The sequence below is a fragment of the Mustela nigripes genome, chromosome 1 (genome assembly GCF_022355385.1).
Source record: "Mustela nigripes isolate SB6536 chromosome 1, MUSNIG.SB6536, whole genome shotgun sequence".
Lineage (NCBI taxonomy): Eukaryota > Metazoa > Chordata > Mammalia > Carnivora > Mustelidae > Mustela > Mustela nigripes.
In genome coordinates, this window is record NC_081557.1 from 189,222,558 (window position 1) to 189,240,548 (window position 17,991).

The following is a 17,991-nucleotide window of genomic DNA, read 5'->3' on the forward strand; positions in this document are numbered from 1 at the left end:
CAAAGAGGACTCTTCGGACTGCAAAGGAGAGACCAAAAGTGACAAAGCCAAGAAAGGATCAGAGGAAATCACCAGAATGGTGACAAAACAAGTGATATAAAATCACAATAAATACGTATCTTTCAATAATCACTTAGAAAGGACTAAATGCTCCAATCAAAAGACAGAGGGTGGCAAATGGATAAAAAAACAACAATACCCATCTACATGTTGCCCACAAGAGACTCATTTTAGACGTAAAGATACCTGCAGTTTGAAAATGAGGGGACAGAAAACCAATTATCATGCAAATGGATGTCAAAAGAAAGCTAGAATAGCAATACTTATATTGGATAAACTAGCCTTTAAAACAAATGTAAGGGAGCTAATTGATAGTAACACAATAATAGTAGTGGACTTTAATACCCCACTTACATTAATGGATAGATCATCTAAACAGAAAATAAATAATGGCTTTGAATGACACAATGGATCAGATGGACTGAACAGATATTCAGAACATTCCATCCTAAAAGAGCAGAATACACCCTCTTCTCAAGTGCACATGGAATAATCTCTCCCCAGTAGATCACATATTAGGTCACAAAACAGGCCTGAACAAATACTTGACTGAAATATTTGAAAATTATTTGAAGAACTGAAATAATACCACGTAACTTTTCTGACCACAACACTATGAAATGAGAAAGCAAACACAAGAAAAAATCTGGAAGGACCACATACATGGACATTAAACAACATGCTAGTAAACAATGAATGTGCCAACCAGAAAATCACAGGAAAAAAAAAAAATACATGGAAACAAATGAAAATGGAAATGCAATGGTCCAAAACTTTGGGATGAACTAAATGCAGTCCTAAGAGGGAAGTATGTAGCAGTACAGGCCTACCTCAAGAAACAAGAAAAATCTCAAATAAACAACCTAATCTTGTATCTAAAGGAGGTAGAAAAAGAACAAATGAAGCCTAAAGTCAGCAGAAGAAAGTAATTAAGATTAAAGCAGAAATACGTGACATAGAAACTGAAAAAACTATAAAATAGATCAACAAACCCAGGAGCTGGATCTTTGAAAAAAATGAATAAATTGATGAACTTCTAGCCAGACTTACCAAAAGAAAAGAGAACCCAAATAAATGAAATCACAAACGAGAGAGGAGAATTAACTACCAACACCACAGAAATCCAAACAATTGTAAAAGAATATTATAAAAAGGTATATGCCAACAAATCGGACAATGGATTAATTCCTAGAAACATACAAACTACCAAAAAATGAAACAGGAAGAAATAGAAAACTTGAGCAGATTGATAACCAGAAAGGTAATTCAATTAGTAATCAAAACTCCAACAAATAAAAGCCCAGGACCAGATAGCTTCACAGGGTAATTCTACCAAACATTTAAAGAAGAATTAATACTTCCGAAATTGTTCCAAGAAATAGAAAAGGAAGGAAACCTTCCAAACTCATTCTATGAGGCCAGTATTATCCTGCTACCAAACCCAGAAAAAGACTCCACTGAAAGAAAGAACTATAGGCCAATATCCCTGATGAACATGGATGCAAGAATTCTCAGTAAAATACTAGCAAACTGAATCTGACAATACATTTAAAAAAATCATTCATCATGATCAAGTGGGCTTTACTCCTGTGTGGCAAGAATTGTTCAATATTTGCAATATCAATCAATGTTATATATCACATCAACAAGATAAAGGATAAGAGCCACATGATCCTTTCGATAGATTCAGAAAAAAACATTTGGCAATGGACAATATCCATTCATGATAAAAACTCTCAACAAAATAGGTTTAGAGAGAAAATAGCTCTACATAATAAAGGCCATCTATGAAAAACCCAAAGCTATTACAATCCTCAATGGGGAAAAACTAAGAGCTTTTCCTCAATGGTTAGGAACAAGACAGAAATCAAAATGTCTTAATTATCAATTTGTAATTTTTTAGACTAAACATCAAATATAGTGTGAGCCTATTTTAAGGAAAAGTTTTATAAATTTCTTTTGTGGTCTCCTATCAACAGAGTTCTAGAAATGTTTATAATTTTTTCATACAAGGAAAAATGTTAAGGTTCTGAAAGAAATAAAACCCAGTTTTTACTGATTTGATACATATTCTAAGTTTTTATTTTTTTGTTTCAAGTTTTTTATTTAAAATCAGTTAATATATAGTATAATATTACTTTCAGTAAGTAGTAGAATTTAGTGATTTATCACTTATACATCATACCCAGTGGTCATCACAAATGCCCACCTCCTCTCTAACAATTCTTAGTTTGTTCTCTATGATTAATAATCTGTTTTATCTGCTTTTTCTCTTTTTTTTTCTTCCCTATGTTCATCTGTTTTGTTTTTTAAACTCCACATGAGTGAAATCATATGGTATTTTTCTTTGACATTTCACCTAGCATAATACATTCTAGTTCCATTCACATCATTGCAAATGACAAGAGTTTCATTCTTTTTCTGAATGGCTGAATAATAGTCTAGTCTCTGTGCATAGTCTCTGAGTCTTATTTCAGAATATTGGGGGGAGGAGAAGGAAGGGTAGTACCTGGCATCTTTCTTTTTCTTTTTCAGAATCACTATAGTTGATTCTACAGCTACTGTCTTTGATTTTACACAATAACTCATAATCAACATCTTTATCTTTGCAAAAATATTATAAACAATGATTACAAATATAGAGTGTTACAACTTTAAATACCACTGATAATCTGGAGAACACATTAATTTTCTGTTATTATACAGGCTTATACAATGGACGTGTTCAAAAGTTTTTACCACACACCTGTCATGTATCAGACACAAAAGATGTTTTGCTAGGTAGTACAGAGCACGCAAAGATAGGTGAGATACAGTAATCTTTATTTTATTTTATTTTTATTTTATTTATTTTTTGAAAGAGAGAGAGACAGCGAGAGAGGGAGCACAAGCAGGGGGAGTGGGAGAGGGAGAAGCAGGCTTCCCGCCAAGCAGGGAGCCTGATGCATGGCTGGATCCCAGGACTCTGGGATCATGACCCCTGAACCCAAGGCAGCCACTTAAGGACTGAACCACCCAGGCACCCTATAGTTATCTTTAGAAGGGCCATAAAGCACACTTCTTCAGGCACTACCCAAGATAAAAAGAAAGTATTGTGATTCAGAATAGGTAGTATATTTGCATTTAGCTCAAAGAATATTGAAGCAGGAGGTATTTAAAATGAGAATTGGCTGAGAAATGGTGAATTTCACAAGCAGAGACAAAGAGAAGCTTCAGGAAGGAACAAGTACTAGCATGAAGGTTGGAAAGTGAAGGACTTGCTTAGAGAAGATGGGAAATAAGACTGGAAAGGTGATGAGAGGTTACAATGTGGGTCAATTAACAAGTTAAGTGATCTGTATTACTTTAAATGCAAGGACTTGCTCAAAAAATGGAATCAGAGCTGTACTTTTAGAATTTAAATCTGGCATTTGTATGTCAAAAACTAATGATGTACTACATGCTGGCTAACTGAATATAATATAAATAAATAAAGTAAATAAATCTGGCATTTATGAAAAAGGTTGGACTAGAATGATTGTTCTGTCTCCTCCTTTAACCAATAGATCATAATAAATGAACCAGAGGCAGGAAAGATCTAGAGTGATGACGACAATAAGTAAGCAGTTCCACTGGGTAAGATGGCATAGATTTTACCAGGATAGAATCTAAGAGATTCCATCCATTCATTCTTTGAACAAATATTTATTGAATGCTTGTAACGTGCCAGACACTGTGAATACAGTCAGGACACGTTTAGCTTCAAGTGTTGATGACTCATTCAGTTTTCTTTTTTAAACTGTATTTCTGGAGCCCTAGATTTATTTCATTAAGCACGTAATGTAAACTGTACTAAGTACTATTGTCAGCACTGGTGATGCAGTAGTAAGCAAGGGAGACAAAGCCCTTGTCCTCATTAAGTTTACACTGTAGTAGAGGGAGAAAGACAATATATATGTAAAAAAATAAATGAAGTAATTTCAGAGTGTGATAATGCTATGAAGCAAAAGGTATAGAACAAAGGAAGAAAGACATGGATCATCAGGAAGAGCCTGCCTTAACAAGAATATTTGAGCTAAGGTCTAAAGGACAATGGGGTCAATTTAGGGAAATCTAGGGAAAGCTGTAAGGCAGAGAGAATTAACAATAAATGCAAATAGTAAAAGAAAGGTACTTCGAGAAATTACAATTAGCTAGGATTACAATTAGCTAGAATTAACAATAAATGCAAATAGTAAAAGAAAGGTATTTCGAGAAATTACAATTAGCTAGGATGTATTACAGAAAAAAAAGCAGAAATTAGAGAGGAAGGCAGAGAGGTCCTATCATATAAGTACCTTTGGACATAGTAAGAAATTTGCGATTTGTTCCAATTGCAATGAAAATCCACTGAGTGTTAAAACAGGTGAGTGATGTGATTTGTTTTATGTTTTGAGAAGACTACTTGGGCTGGTGTATAGTGAATGATTTACAGTGGATATCAGAATGAAAGCAGAGAGATCAGACAGAAGACATAAAAGCAAGAGATAGTGATGGCTTGGGATAGAGGCATCTATTGGATGCCTAATGACTGGATTTGTGATAATCCGGAAATAGAGCCAAAAAGATTTGAATGGGGGGGGTAGTAAAGCAAAAGAGAAGTACCAAGCAAAATTCCTAGGTTTGATGACAATATTAATTACAAGATAGGGAAGATATGCACTCCTTACCTCAATCATAGCAGTTCTACTTATATCATTTTTATATATTGGGATTATATGTATAAGATTTTTAAAAGGGTTCTGCTGCTAAAAAAAAAAAAAAAAAAAAAAAGTTTGAAAATCTTTGCTCTACCAATTCAAGTACTGAGCTCCACAAAGTGATCACTGCCAGAGGCAAATATCGGGGAAACAGTATTACTGAGATTAAATTTTAAGTTGGGTAGGATAAATGTGATCATATAATATGCTAGAAATTTAAGAAATGTCTACTTTCAGTTAGTAGACTAAAGAAGCAGAAAAATCATCAAAAAGAATGGAAATTTTGTTTTCAGGCAAACAAGGTAAAAGGTACCAGTAAACTTGAGGAAAAGATTAGAGAGGTGGGACTAAATCTAAGTTGAAAGAAATTCCAATGAGTGACTTCTTCTAAGCAATTTCAAAAAGGGGAAAGAAAATACAGTAATCTGAAGAAAATCAGGTGACATCTGGATCACATCACATCAGGTGATATACTGGAGGTCTTGGGAGAACCCCACAAAAGAAAGACTAAGAGAGACTACTTTATATATATATCTTACAAAAGCCTACTTACATAGGTTGGATATCAAAGTAGAATGGAGGAGAGCATAGATAGTAAAAGTACAGTACATTGCAAAACTGCAGAGAAGCTCATTTTATTTCTATTTCAAAGATGAGGAAACTGGAGCTCAATCAGTTAAGCATCCTGCCCAAGTCAATAGAAAATAAAAAAATAAGAATACAAATACAGAGCTGTTTGACTTCAAAGCCTATGCTCTTTAAACTTCACACCACTCAGAAGAACATACTTCGTTTAGGTGTGCAAATGTGGAGTATTAGCAAAATATAAAACACCAGTAAGATACATAGTTTGAAGTAAAACAGTAACCCCCTATTAGAGGTAAAAGTTCCAAACAATTAAGTTATGAATACTCTTGACCAGTATATTCTAGAAGTAAGTCTAATATTCTTTATGCCTTCTTTAGAAGGAAAGGAAAAGAAAAACATTTTTGAGAAGGGGGTGACTGTAAGTAACCCCTACCGTTTTTTAAAAGGGGTTGGGGCATGGGCAGAAGGAGAAAACAGGCTTAAGGAGGTATTACACCCAGAGCAGAGCCCAACTTGGGTCTTGACCTCACAACTCTGAGATCATGACCTGAGCCAAAACTGAGATGGATGGTTAACTGACTGAGTCACCCAGGCGCCACTGTACGTAACTTGTCCTCATAAAGTTTACACTGAAGTAGTAAATAACATTGAAATGAAAGAGTATGATGGGATAGGAAAATGCCAACAAAGCCCTTTTCTTATCTTAATACATGTTTTCTATGCTCAGAAAACTAGCTGCCAACACATAAGCAACTGTGGCAATTCTTATCACAAGCACACCTGCACAGGGCCATCTCTCATGAGGGATAGTTTCCAAAAAATACTATGAATCAAAAGTGGTGATCCATGAATTCCAGATTTCCAGAGCATTTTTATAATAGAAGACACAATATTATTCAAATTTGGACATGAAACATCTGAGAAAAATCTCTTATCTCAGCTAAAATAAAACTATTACATGGCAAAGGTATATACGTATATTTCTAAAATATATAAAAAATTATTGGCACATTTTTGAAGAAAAAAGTATGCATCCATAAAAAAATTAATGAACACAATGAATATGCATAGTGATTTATGTAACTTAAACTTTGTTGCACTAAGCATAATAAGATTATACCAAAAATTACATTCCTATCATATCAGCTCTTACACTCTTCAATAAAACTGTTCAGTTATAAAGCATTTTATGATCACATTTTAAAGATTTCCTGGATTTTATGTCATATTTAAATAGAACACTAAACATAAAAAATACACAAATGTGTCTATCATGCATTTAAACCTAGAGATGATTAGTAATAAAGACAGATTTAAAAGTCAATATAAGCTAAAGCCTGGATCCATAATGGGAAATATTGAAAAATTTCTTAGTTTATCCACAAGGCTACTATTAGTTATATTAGAAATTTTTTTTCCAGGTGTGCATTAGGAAAACTACTAAGCAGACATATGTTTCTCCACAACTGAAGAATTTAACATATAATTTTCTAAATAATTACAGTCCAAGGAAAGAGTTGTGCCCCAAAAGACTAAGGGAGAATGAAAAACCCACATAAATTTAGTTATGCCCCTCCAATGAGAAGCAATTTAACTATTTAACTGACTTAATGACTCAAAAAATGTTTTTTTGAGCACTTGTCACTTGTCACATGTCTAGCACTGTGTTAGATGATGGCAAGATAAAAATGGCTAAATAAGGAACTTATAAACTAGCAAAGATCAATTTGTAAAGAATTATATACACTAAAGTGTTAAAAATGCTCTGACAGATGTATGAGCAATCTACAGCTGAAGCACAAAGGTAGGCATGCTTGGTTCCTATGCAAGAAAGAAGAAACCATAAATATTTAGAAAAAGATTTCTAGAAAATGTGACACTTGAGCTGAACCTTGAAAGTTGAGACATTTATCAGCAAAGGGCACTTTAGGCAGACTGACAATGTGAACAAAAGTAGGGAATTATGAAATAGCATGGCTTGTTTGGGAAACCGAAAGTAGTTCAGGAAATTAAAGTGAGGACTGACAAAATACAGAGTTAAGTTCCCAAGGGTCAAGTCACATAAGGCTTTAATGTCATTTAGAGTAATCTGAATTAAATCCTACAGGCATTTAGTAGCCATCAAAGAAGACAGACATGATTAGACTTTATTTTAGAAAGATAATTTTGAGGACTATGAAAAAAGAAAGTGGGGAGGGCTAAGTTAATTTGGAGGTTACTACAGCATTGATGGACTGAGCAAAATAGTAACAATATAGTGATAAAAAAGTGGAGGACCTGAGAGACATTTAGAGGGTAGAGCTGGAAAAGCAAAGGATTTTGGATGCTTCCTGGTTTTCTGAAGCAGGAACTGGATGGTGGTAAGAAGCTCAGTTTAGTATCTTTGACCTATGTGAGTGAAAATAACAAAAAGAACCTCAAGCTAGAAAAACTGAATGGGATCTCATCTTTGGAAATTGTTGAATCCACAAAAGATGTGTGAAATGAGTCCAATTACAACAATTTTGAGGCTATATCATACAGAAACTTATTAAGGACCGTTTCTACACTGAGCACACATGTATATGTTTAAGTTTTCAATAAATATAAAATGAGGTGATTGACAAGTTACAGATTCTTTATATGAAGATAATATCTGTACCTGCTAATGAGATCATTCCTTAGTGGCTAAAATTTTTTAAAATAAATATTCTGACGATGCCAATCTGATGAAAGGTTAATAAGGATCTCTATGCAAGTGCTTTAGTCAATCTTTACAGTTATGCCTTTTACAAGTTATTCTTGAGGGGTGACTGGGTGGCTCACTTGGTTAAACAGCTGGCCCTTGATTTCAGGTCAGGTCACGATCTCAGGGTCCTGGGATAGAGCCCAGCATCGGGCTCCACACTCAGTGGAAAGTCTGCTTCTCTCTTTCTCCTGCTCTGCTCTCTCTTCTCTTATCCTGCTCATGGCCTACTCGGTTGACCCTCTGATTCCTGCTTAGAATCTTGCTCAGGTAATGATCTCAGGATTGTGAGGTCAAGCTGCACATTGGGCTCTGCCCTCAGTACAGAGTCAGCTTGAGATTTTTTCCACCTCCCTCTCGCCCCTGCACTTCCCGCAGCTCATGCTCACTTGCTCTCTAAAATTAAAAAAAAAAAAAGGCAGATATACAATGTGATCACATGATTTGAAAAATAATCATTTCCATAAGTTAGCTAAATATACATTATAAAAAAAATATATGACCAAAAAAAAGGACTGAAAGAGAAATAGCATAAAATCTCATCTTAAAGTGAATAAATGCTGAGTATATCCACAAGAAAAGAGTAAAAATCTGGTGTGATGAATTGAGAGAAGTCTCAGAGAAGGCAGATTTTAACCAGATTTTGAAAGTTGTAAGTTTTCTGAGAAACGAAATAATGATCAAAGGCCAAAGGAAGAAACCAACATTTTTCCATGAGAAACAGTAAAATGACTACTTTGAGCAGTTTGTACATAACTGGAAGGTTGGGGATGGGGGCTGGTGAATGAAGGTTCTTAGAAACTAGGTTAGAGAGTTTTATCTATGACAGAGCCTCACCAGACACTACTGAGAAGGAAATGATAAAAGCTTTCATTTTAAGTTCCTATGATTCTATTTTTTTTTTGCACTATAAAACCAGATAGCAAATGAAACTAATTGTTTTCAGTATAAGTAGAAACTTAAACAAATCTAGCATTTAAAGAGTTTTCAATTTATTTATTCTTGGCATAGTTTTAGGGGCATCTCAAAAACCCAAGTTCTGGTAATGTCAATATGCCCCATCATTCAGAATCTGTCAAGCTTGAAAGCAACACCCTCTACTCTAAAAGAAGCATCTGCTTATCCTTATGTTTCCAAATCTGTGGCAGGAAAAGCAAGCATAGTTTTATGTATACAACCATGAACTGCTTAATGCTAAGCTACAGAATATTGTCAGTAAATATTATGGCAAAATTGCTCACGGACAATTAAACACTTAAAAACTTTTAGGCTTTAGAAAATCACAACTACCTTTACTGATTATCTAACCTTAATTTAAAATCTTTAGGCGCAAATGTCCAAAAACCAAATGAAACTTCCATGCAGATGTCAAAAGTCAATGTAAGCACTCATGATCCTTTAATAATTAACTCTCATTCTGGACTTTCTTACTTCTGTGAATACTGTCAGAAAGTCAGGTTTAGAAACTCACCAGATTAGCAATTATAAGATCAGAATTCCAATTCCATGAATTCGTTGTGCAACCCTAGATAAGACAATTCCTGAACCTTTGGTTCAGTTTTGTTTCTTCCATAAAACTGGAAGTTAAACTAAGATGATCATTAAGATAGCTTTAGCAATAAAATTCTGAAATTGTTCCCCTGTTCTTTAGTCCTATATTACCAAGTTCCACCCATTTTTCCTATATGGAATCTTTTACATGCATTTTAAGTTTCTATTATCATATGACCGCAAGTCTTTATGAATCAATTTTCTTATTCATCTTCCTTCCAGAATCTCCACACCCTGGTTCATCCTATGTACACTGTAAGTCACATTCTTTTTTCTTCTACTCTTTCTGAACATTGAGCGCAGAGTGGAGCTAATCACAATACTCTTTCCAAGACCCATTTCACTATTAGCTGTGAAAAACAGCTCTCATTTGTTTCTTTTATTTTTCTGTTGATTCCCAATCCCTCTTTCATTCCTCACTTCGTAGGTTCACATGAAAATGCAATATATTCTTGGACATACACATATACTGGTAAAATGTATATTGTTATTTGCATGCATATAAAAATATTTTATTTATTTGACAAAGAGAGAAAGAGCATAAACAAGGGGGACAGCAGAGGGAGAGGGAGAAGCAGGCTCCCTGCTGGGCAGGGAGCCCAATTTGGGCTCAATCCCAGGAGACACTTAACCGACTCAGCCACCCAGGTGCCCCTACATGCATGTGTTTTTATGTTATAGATCAATATCCCTTTTTACTTTAATAAAGCCTTGTTTTTTAGATCTATGTTGCCAAAACTATACCTTTACATGTAAATATATGTTTCTAAATGATGCACAGTATTCCACAGGATGCAAACACTACATTTTACCTATCCATTTCCTCAGTGACACACACTTAGGCTGCTTCCAATGCCCCACTTCTACGAATACAGACAATCATTAACTTGAAGTTAGGGTAGATCAGTCCTAGTAATTTTTAAATTTTATTCTTTTATAATATATATACACATACAACATATATACATTTTATTTTACTGTATACCCTGATATGTATATAACTAAAAAGTATATATCCATAACCAATATACATTACTGTTTAAAGTATTTAAAATATATAAACTATATCATCCTGTACTATAATTTCCTTTTGTACCTTGTTATTACACTCCACACATTTCTGATACTGATAATTGGTATCACAATTATCACATTATTTCAGTAGCAGTATTTAGAAATAGTATCACATTATTTTAACTTGCATTTTCTTGATTGCTATGACTTTTGAAATGTTCATATACTTTGCCCAATTCTTGGACTTTTACTTATTATTACTGATGCCTAGTTAATGTATCTCAACACTAATGTACTATTAATTATATGCATTGCAAATGTCTTCTCACAGACTAAGAGTTGCTTTTTCATTTGACATACTGATTTTTTATATTTTTTTAATTTATTTTTATATTTTATAAACATATGATGTATTTTTATCCCCAGGGTACAGGTCTGCGGATCATCAGGTTTACACACTTCACAGCACTCACCACAGCACATACCCTCCCCAATGTCCATAATCCCACCCCCCTTCTCTCAACCCCCCTCCCCCTCTCATATACTCTGTTTCAGTCTACTCTGTATACTAGGTAAGAGAAAGTATAAAAAATTGCTCCAAATTCTTCCCACTCTACATCCACATCTTTGTAACATGATGCTGAAAATATTCCCATCAAGAGGGTTATCTATTTCCCTATAATTTGAGTTGACCTGGTGACTTTCTTTGCCATAAGTAATTAGCAAATATGACTCAAGAGAGGCTTGAAATGTATTTGTACACTGAGATCTGCTCTCTTACTATATTTGGGAATCCTGCCATGACCAAGAGAAGAAGTATGACTTTCCTTGTTGTCCTGGTAAAGAAACTGCTGATTGCCAGAGATGTTTATCACCCACTGCCAACTATTGCATTATAACTGGACCAACCATCTGACTAGAGACACATGGGCAAATCTAGCAGATATAGCCCAGTAAGTCCAGACCAGAATACTGCTCTATTGTCCCTCATATCATAAGCTAAATGGGTTATTGTTTGAGTCACAAAATATTGGAATGGTTTGCTACTCAGCAATAGATCACAGCCAACTTCCTTGCTGTTCCCCCGGTATGTTTCCAACTATGCAATGGCAAGTTCTATACTTTGAGCGCTCTTTCCCTCAATTGTATGGAAAAGTTCACATTCTTCAAGTCTTTGTTCGAATCTCAACTGCTCAGTGATATTTATTCTGAATACTTTAATTTAAAATTGAAAGCCAACCACTACACCCCACCCCTGCCATAGAAGTATCCTTTTAAAATTTTTTAATTTTTTAAATTTTTTAAATTAATTTTTAAAATTTCTTCTCAGCTTAACAGTATTCATTGTTTTTGCACCACACACAGTGCTCCATGCAATACGTTCGTTCACTAATACCCACCACCTTGTTCCCTCAACCTCCCACCCCCCGCCCCTTCAAGACCCTCAGGTTGTTTTTCAGAGTCCATAGTCTCTCACTGTTCACCTCCCCTTCCAATTTCCCTCAGCTCCCTTCTCCTTTCCATCTCCCCATGTCCTCCATGCTATTTGTTATACTCCCCAAATAAGTGAAACCATATGATACTTGATTCTCTCTGCTTGACTTATTTCACTCAGCATAATCTCTTCCAATCCCGTCCATGTTGCTACAAAAGTTGGGTATTCACCCTTTCCGATAGATGCATAATACTCCATAGTGTATATGGACCACATCTTCCTTATCCATTCATCCGTTGAAGGGCATCTTGGTTCTTTCCACAGTTTGGCCACCATGGCCATTGCTGCTATAAACATTGGGGTACAGATGGCCCTTCTTTACACTACATCTGTATCTTTGGGGTAAATACTCAGCAGTGCAATTGCAGGGTCATAGGGAAGCTCTGTTTTTAATTTCTTGAGGAATCTCCACACTGTTTTCCAAAGTGGCTGCACCAACCTGTACTCCCACCAATAGTGCAAGAGGGTTCCCCTTTCTCCACATCCTCTCCGACACATGTTGTTTCCTGTCTTGCTAATTTTGGCCATTCTAACTGGTGTAAGGTAGTATCTCAATGTGGTTTTAATTTGAATCTCCCTGATGGCTAGTGATGATGAACCCAAAAGGCTCTACCCCCAAACTACTAGAACTCAATTCAGTTACGTGGCAGGATACAAAGTCAATGTATAGAAATCAGTGGCTTTCTTATACACTAACAATGAAAATACAGAAAGGGAAATTAGAGAATTGATTCCGTTTACTATAGCACCAAGAACCAAAAGATACCTGGGAATAAACCTAACCAAAGAGGTAAAGGATCTATACTTGAGGAACTCCAAAACACTCATGAAAGAAATTGAAGAAGACACAAATAGATGGAAGACCATTCTATGCTCTTGCATCAGAAGAATAAACATTGTTAAAATGTCTATACTGCCTAGAGCAATCTATACTTTTAATGCCATTCCAATCAAAATTTCACCGGTATTTTTCAAAGAGCTGGAGCAAATAATCTTAAAATTTGTATGGAATCAGAAGAGACCCTGAATTGCTAAGGAAATGTTGAAAAACAAAAATAAAACTAGGGGCATCACATTCCCTGATTTCAAGCTTTACTACAAAGCTGTGATCACCAAGACAGCATGGTACTGACATAAAAACAGACACAAAGATCAGTGGAACAGAACAGAGAGCTCAGATATGGACCCTCAACTCTATGATCAAATAATCTTCGACAAAACAGGAAAAAATATACACTGGAAAAAAGACAGTCTCTTTAATAAATGGTGCTGGGAAAACTGGGCAGCTATATGTAGAAGAATGAAACTCAACCATTCTCTTACACCGTACACAAAGATAAACTCAAAAGGGATAAAAGACCTCAATGTGAGACAGGAATCCATCAGAATCCTAGAGGAGAACATAGGCAGTAATCTCTTTGATATCAGCCACAGCAACTTCTTTCAAGATATGTCTCCAAAGGCAAAGGAAAACAAAAGCGAAGATGAACTTTTGGGACTTCATCAAAATCAAAAGCTTCTGCACAGCAAAGGAAACTGTCAACAAAACAAAGAGGCAACCCATGGAATGGGAGAAGATATTTGCAAATGACAGTACAGACAAAAGGTTGATATCCAGGATCTATAAAGAACTCCTCAAACTCAACACACACAAAACAGATAATCATATCAAAAAATGGGCAGAAGATATGGACAGACAGTTTTCCAATGAAGACATATAAATGGCTATCAGACACATGAAAAAATTTTTGTTTATTTTTGAGATAGAGTGGAGTTACAGGCGTTGTGAAAAATGATATATGAAAAAAAAAAGTATATGTATTTACATTTAACATAAATCATATGCAAATAATAAAAATCCAATAAAATTTTCGGACACCAAGGCTTAGGTGAGCTTCCTGGTTTGTGAACATGAGATACACCAGGAGGGTGATGATTCCTGGTTCCATGGAGAGAGGACATGAAAGTTCAAATTTTGAGACCTTCCTAGACCTCACCTCATGGGTTTTTTCTTTTGGCTGGTTCTGATCCGTGACCTTTATAATAAAACTAATCATAGGTTCCCTGAGCCATTCTAAAGAATTACTAAGCCTGGTAGGTTATTTGGAACACAGTATAGCCAATTGGTCAGACGTGTGTTTGGCCTGAGGATCCCTGAATTTGTGTCTTAGTGAGCATAGTCTTCTTGGGAATTATGCTATTAACTTGTGGAGGCTGGACTAACTATGGTTAGTGCCAGAATTGTACTGCAACTTGTTATACTTTTATACTATCTAGAGTCTTCTATAATGGACTTACATTACTTTTATAATTTTAAAAAAACCACTTCCATCTTGAAAACATGAACAAAATCTTGCAATTAATAAACCATTACTATTTTAAACTGTAAACTAATAACATTTAAAGAAACAAGGAAGCCCAAATAAGAGCTCATAGCTAGAAATGTCTAGGGCAAAAGAAAGTAAATTTATTTAAATTAAATTAAGAAGTTGATTAAGGCAATAAAAATATAAGAAGTGGTACATAACATTTTATAAAATAAATTATTAAAAAAGCAAAATATTTTGTGGGGCAAAATACATGATGGTATAAAAATAAATAGCAAGGTTCATTTAACCAACAGAAATTTGTATATATGTTTTTTTCATTTTCGGTCCATTTACTCATTAAATAAAGGATTCTTAGGAAGGGCAAAGGAAATGATATATGTAGAAATGGCTTTTGGAAACATCTAAATTATAGAACCAGGATATTTGTATAGCCTCAAAGTATGTTGTCCGAAGTATTTATTAATTACTATGGAGGCTTAACATAAGTCCACAGATGTCTTGCTGCTCCTCCCTCCAGGAGGCAAAACCTAATTCCTCTGCCTTAGAGTTGGGCTGGACATTGTGACAAACCCCTGGAGAGGGAAAAAGGGTAACAGTGGAGAAGCCTGATAGATACCACCTTGCATGTGATCAAAGTTTACATCACTAGTAATAAGACCTACTGATATCATGTATCCCCTGATGTGATAAGATGAGAAAGGCACTTCACCTGTGGTATTCTTCATAAAAATCCATAACCACAGTCTAAATCCTGAGAAAACATCAAAGGAACAAAATAACTGGTGAGTACTCTTCAGAAGCTTGGAAATGATGACAGCCAATGACTGAAGAACTGCTATAAACTGGAGGAGACTAAGACGTGACATCTAAATTCAATGTAGAAATTTATATTTTTTATAAAATGTTAATTTATATTATACTTTAAAGATATTTCTAAATGACTCCATCATAGAGCAAAACTCTATTATATCCATACTTGTGGATTTTAAGTATTATGAATAAGGGGGAAAAAAAGTGAAAAAGTTTTTCCTGTGAAGTCTATTAATGCAATGATTATTAAACCACTCAGCCACAATAAACATGTATAGTATTAAGTCACCTGATTTTTAAAAACCCTCTATCGGCTTTGTCTTTTTCCCAGTCTTACTTCCCCACTCCTCTACTGGTGCTCACTTATATTACATCTAAATCCCTTTTCTCAGGGTCTGCTTATTGGGGAATACAAAGATATGTGCAGAAAAAATATTGCTAAGAGAACTGATTGCCTTCCATAGGCACTGGTTTTACCTTCAAGGAACATCCCTGCATATATATATGTGTATATATATATATATATTATAGTTGCCTCCTGCTAAGTGTCACAATTTCAGTCTTTTTCAGTACTAACAGATCATATATACAGAAAGCTATTGACAGAAGCTTAAAGGGAAGAAAAAAATGCTCATGGAAAAATTATGGCATCATCACTTATTCTGAAGAAAAATAATTATTAATAAAATAACAAAATTCATTTTTGAAAATACCTCAGTTGTTTTCGGAGTCGCTCGATTTCCACATTTTGTTCAGTTATTGCTTTCAGAAAGTGTTGGTTACTCTGCCATAGGAAAAAAATTAGAAACATTCAGTATTAGAACATTTAAAACTACATCTTTAAAGATTAACTGTAGAACATATAAATAGAAAGAAACTAAGTCATGAAATGATTAGAGTTTTTGACAGTAAAATATAACCTTGGCAATCTTTCCTTGCTTTTACTTTACTATTTTAGTGGACACCTGCTTCACTTCAAACTACATACAACTGCTTTTTGATGTCTTATGGTTTTTCTTTGGCCATTTGAGCCTTCTTTCTTTACCTAAGTCACATAACAATGACTGAAGAGAACTGGGATGTAAATACACCAAACTCCTGTGCCCCATGGTGGAGTAAGTCAGCCTGTTCTACACCGGCTTCCAGAGTCCACTGGTAGGATTAAGTTTCAGTTAAGCAAGGTATTAATTTGCATGATCCTTAGAAACCCTCTGGCTGCCTTATTCTCTCTTCCCAGTCTCAATTTCCCATTCCCCTACTGGTACTCCCTGGTATTGTCTCCTAAATACATGGCATACTTTCGAATCCTTTAGGGTTAGCCTAAAAAGGAACCTAATGGAATATAGGAAGCAGTCTTCCAAGTGTAGGGAAAATTGTATAAAAATCAGTACACTAATCAACCAGAACCTAATGGAATATAGGAAGCAGTCTTCCAAGTGTAGGAAAAATTTTTCTAAGGGAATTAATTTTCTTCTCTAAGTGATGACTTTACCATGAAGGCACAAACTCCTTATCCTTATCATCATTATGTATATGCCTTATGGGCAAAGTCAACATAGAATGGTTACCTCCTAACTGACAGTCTTGATTTCAGTTTTTTCACATCCCAACAGATCATACATACATCTCTCCAACTGTTTCTCCTGAAAGCAGTTTTCATTGTGCTTCTCTCATATTCTACCCAATCTTATTGACTTCGTATTTTTAGTACCCTATTTTATCTCCCTCTGGAAATATAATTCCATTCTGCCATCATCTATTCACTTTAAGACAGAAATAACTGTATCCTTTCTGTACTTTGATAAAACTTTATATGCACTATTACAATGCACACTGCATTATATTCAAACACTAAATTTAAATTTCATACTACAATGAGTCACTTTTTGAAAACTACTTTCTCCTAGAATTCCCAGTGACTGGCATATGATTTAATACATTCTTAGTACTTACACCTTTAAGGAATAAATGAAAGAACGCCTCCAATGAAATATAAAAGAAAGCCTGAAGACTGCATCTTCATCTTTATTTTGGGAAATAGACTACTGTAGATCAGAATTTAGTGTTCAATTCACAGATTACAATTTTTTTAGATTTTTTTTAAATTTTTTATTTTTCATAAACATATATTTTTATCCCCAGGGGTACAGGTCTGTGAACCACCAGGTTTACACACTTCACAGCACTCACCGAAGCATACCCTCCCCAATGTCCATAACCCCACCCCCCTTCTCCCAAGCCCCCTCCCCCCAGCAATCCGCAATTGGTTTTGTGAGATTAAGAGTCACTTATGGTTTGTCTCCCTCCCAATCCCATCTTGTTTCATTGATTCTTCTCCTACGCACTTAAGCCCCCATGTTGCATCACCACTTCCTCATATCAGGGAGATGACATGATAGTTGTCTTTCTCTGCTTGACTTACTTTGCTAAGCATGATATGCTCTAGTTCCATCCATGTTGTCGCAAATGGCAAGATTTCATTTCTTTTGATGGCTGCATAGTATTCCATTGTGTATATATACCACATCTTCTTGATCCATTCATCTGTTGATGGACATCTAGGTTCTTTCCATAGTTTGGCTATTGTGGACATTGCTGCTATAAACATTTGGGTGCACGTGCCCCTTTGGATCACTACGTTTGTATCTTTAGGGTAAATACCCAGTAGTGCAATTGCTGGGTCATAGGGCAGCTCTATTT

General features: G+C 35.1%; 1 protein-coding gene across 4 annotated transcripts in view; it reads right to left on the bottom strand.

Moving 5' to 3' along the window:
- SCLT1 (sodium channel and clathrin linker 1) overlaps positions 1-17,991 on the bottom strand; it is a 175,766-nt gene that overhangs the window by 101,267 nt on the left and 56,508 nt on the right. For all 4 annotated transcript variants that reach the window (XM_059378370.1, XM_059378371.1, XM_059378369.1 and 1 more), the window contains exon 9: positions 16,005-16,075. In XM_059378370.1, the coding sequence (XP_059234353.1) occupies positions 16,005-16,075 (71 nt within the window). The remainder of the gene's footprint in view (positions 1-16,004; positions 16,076-17,991) is intronic.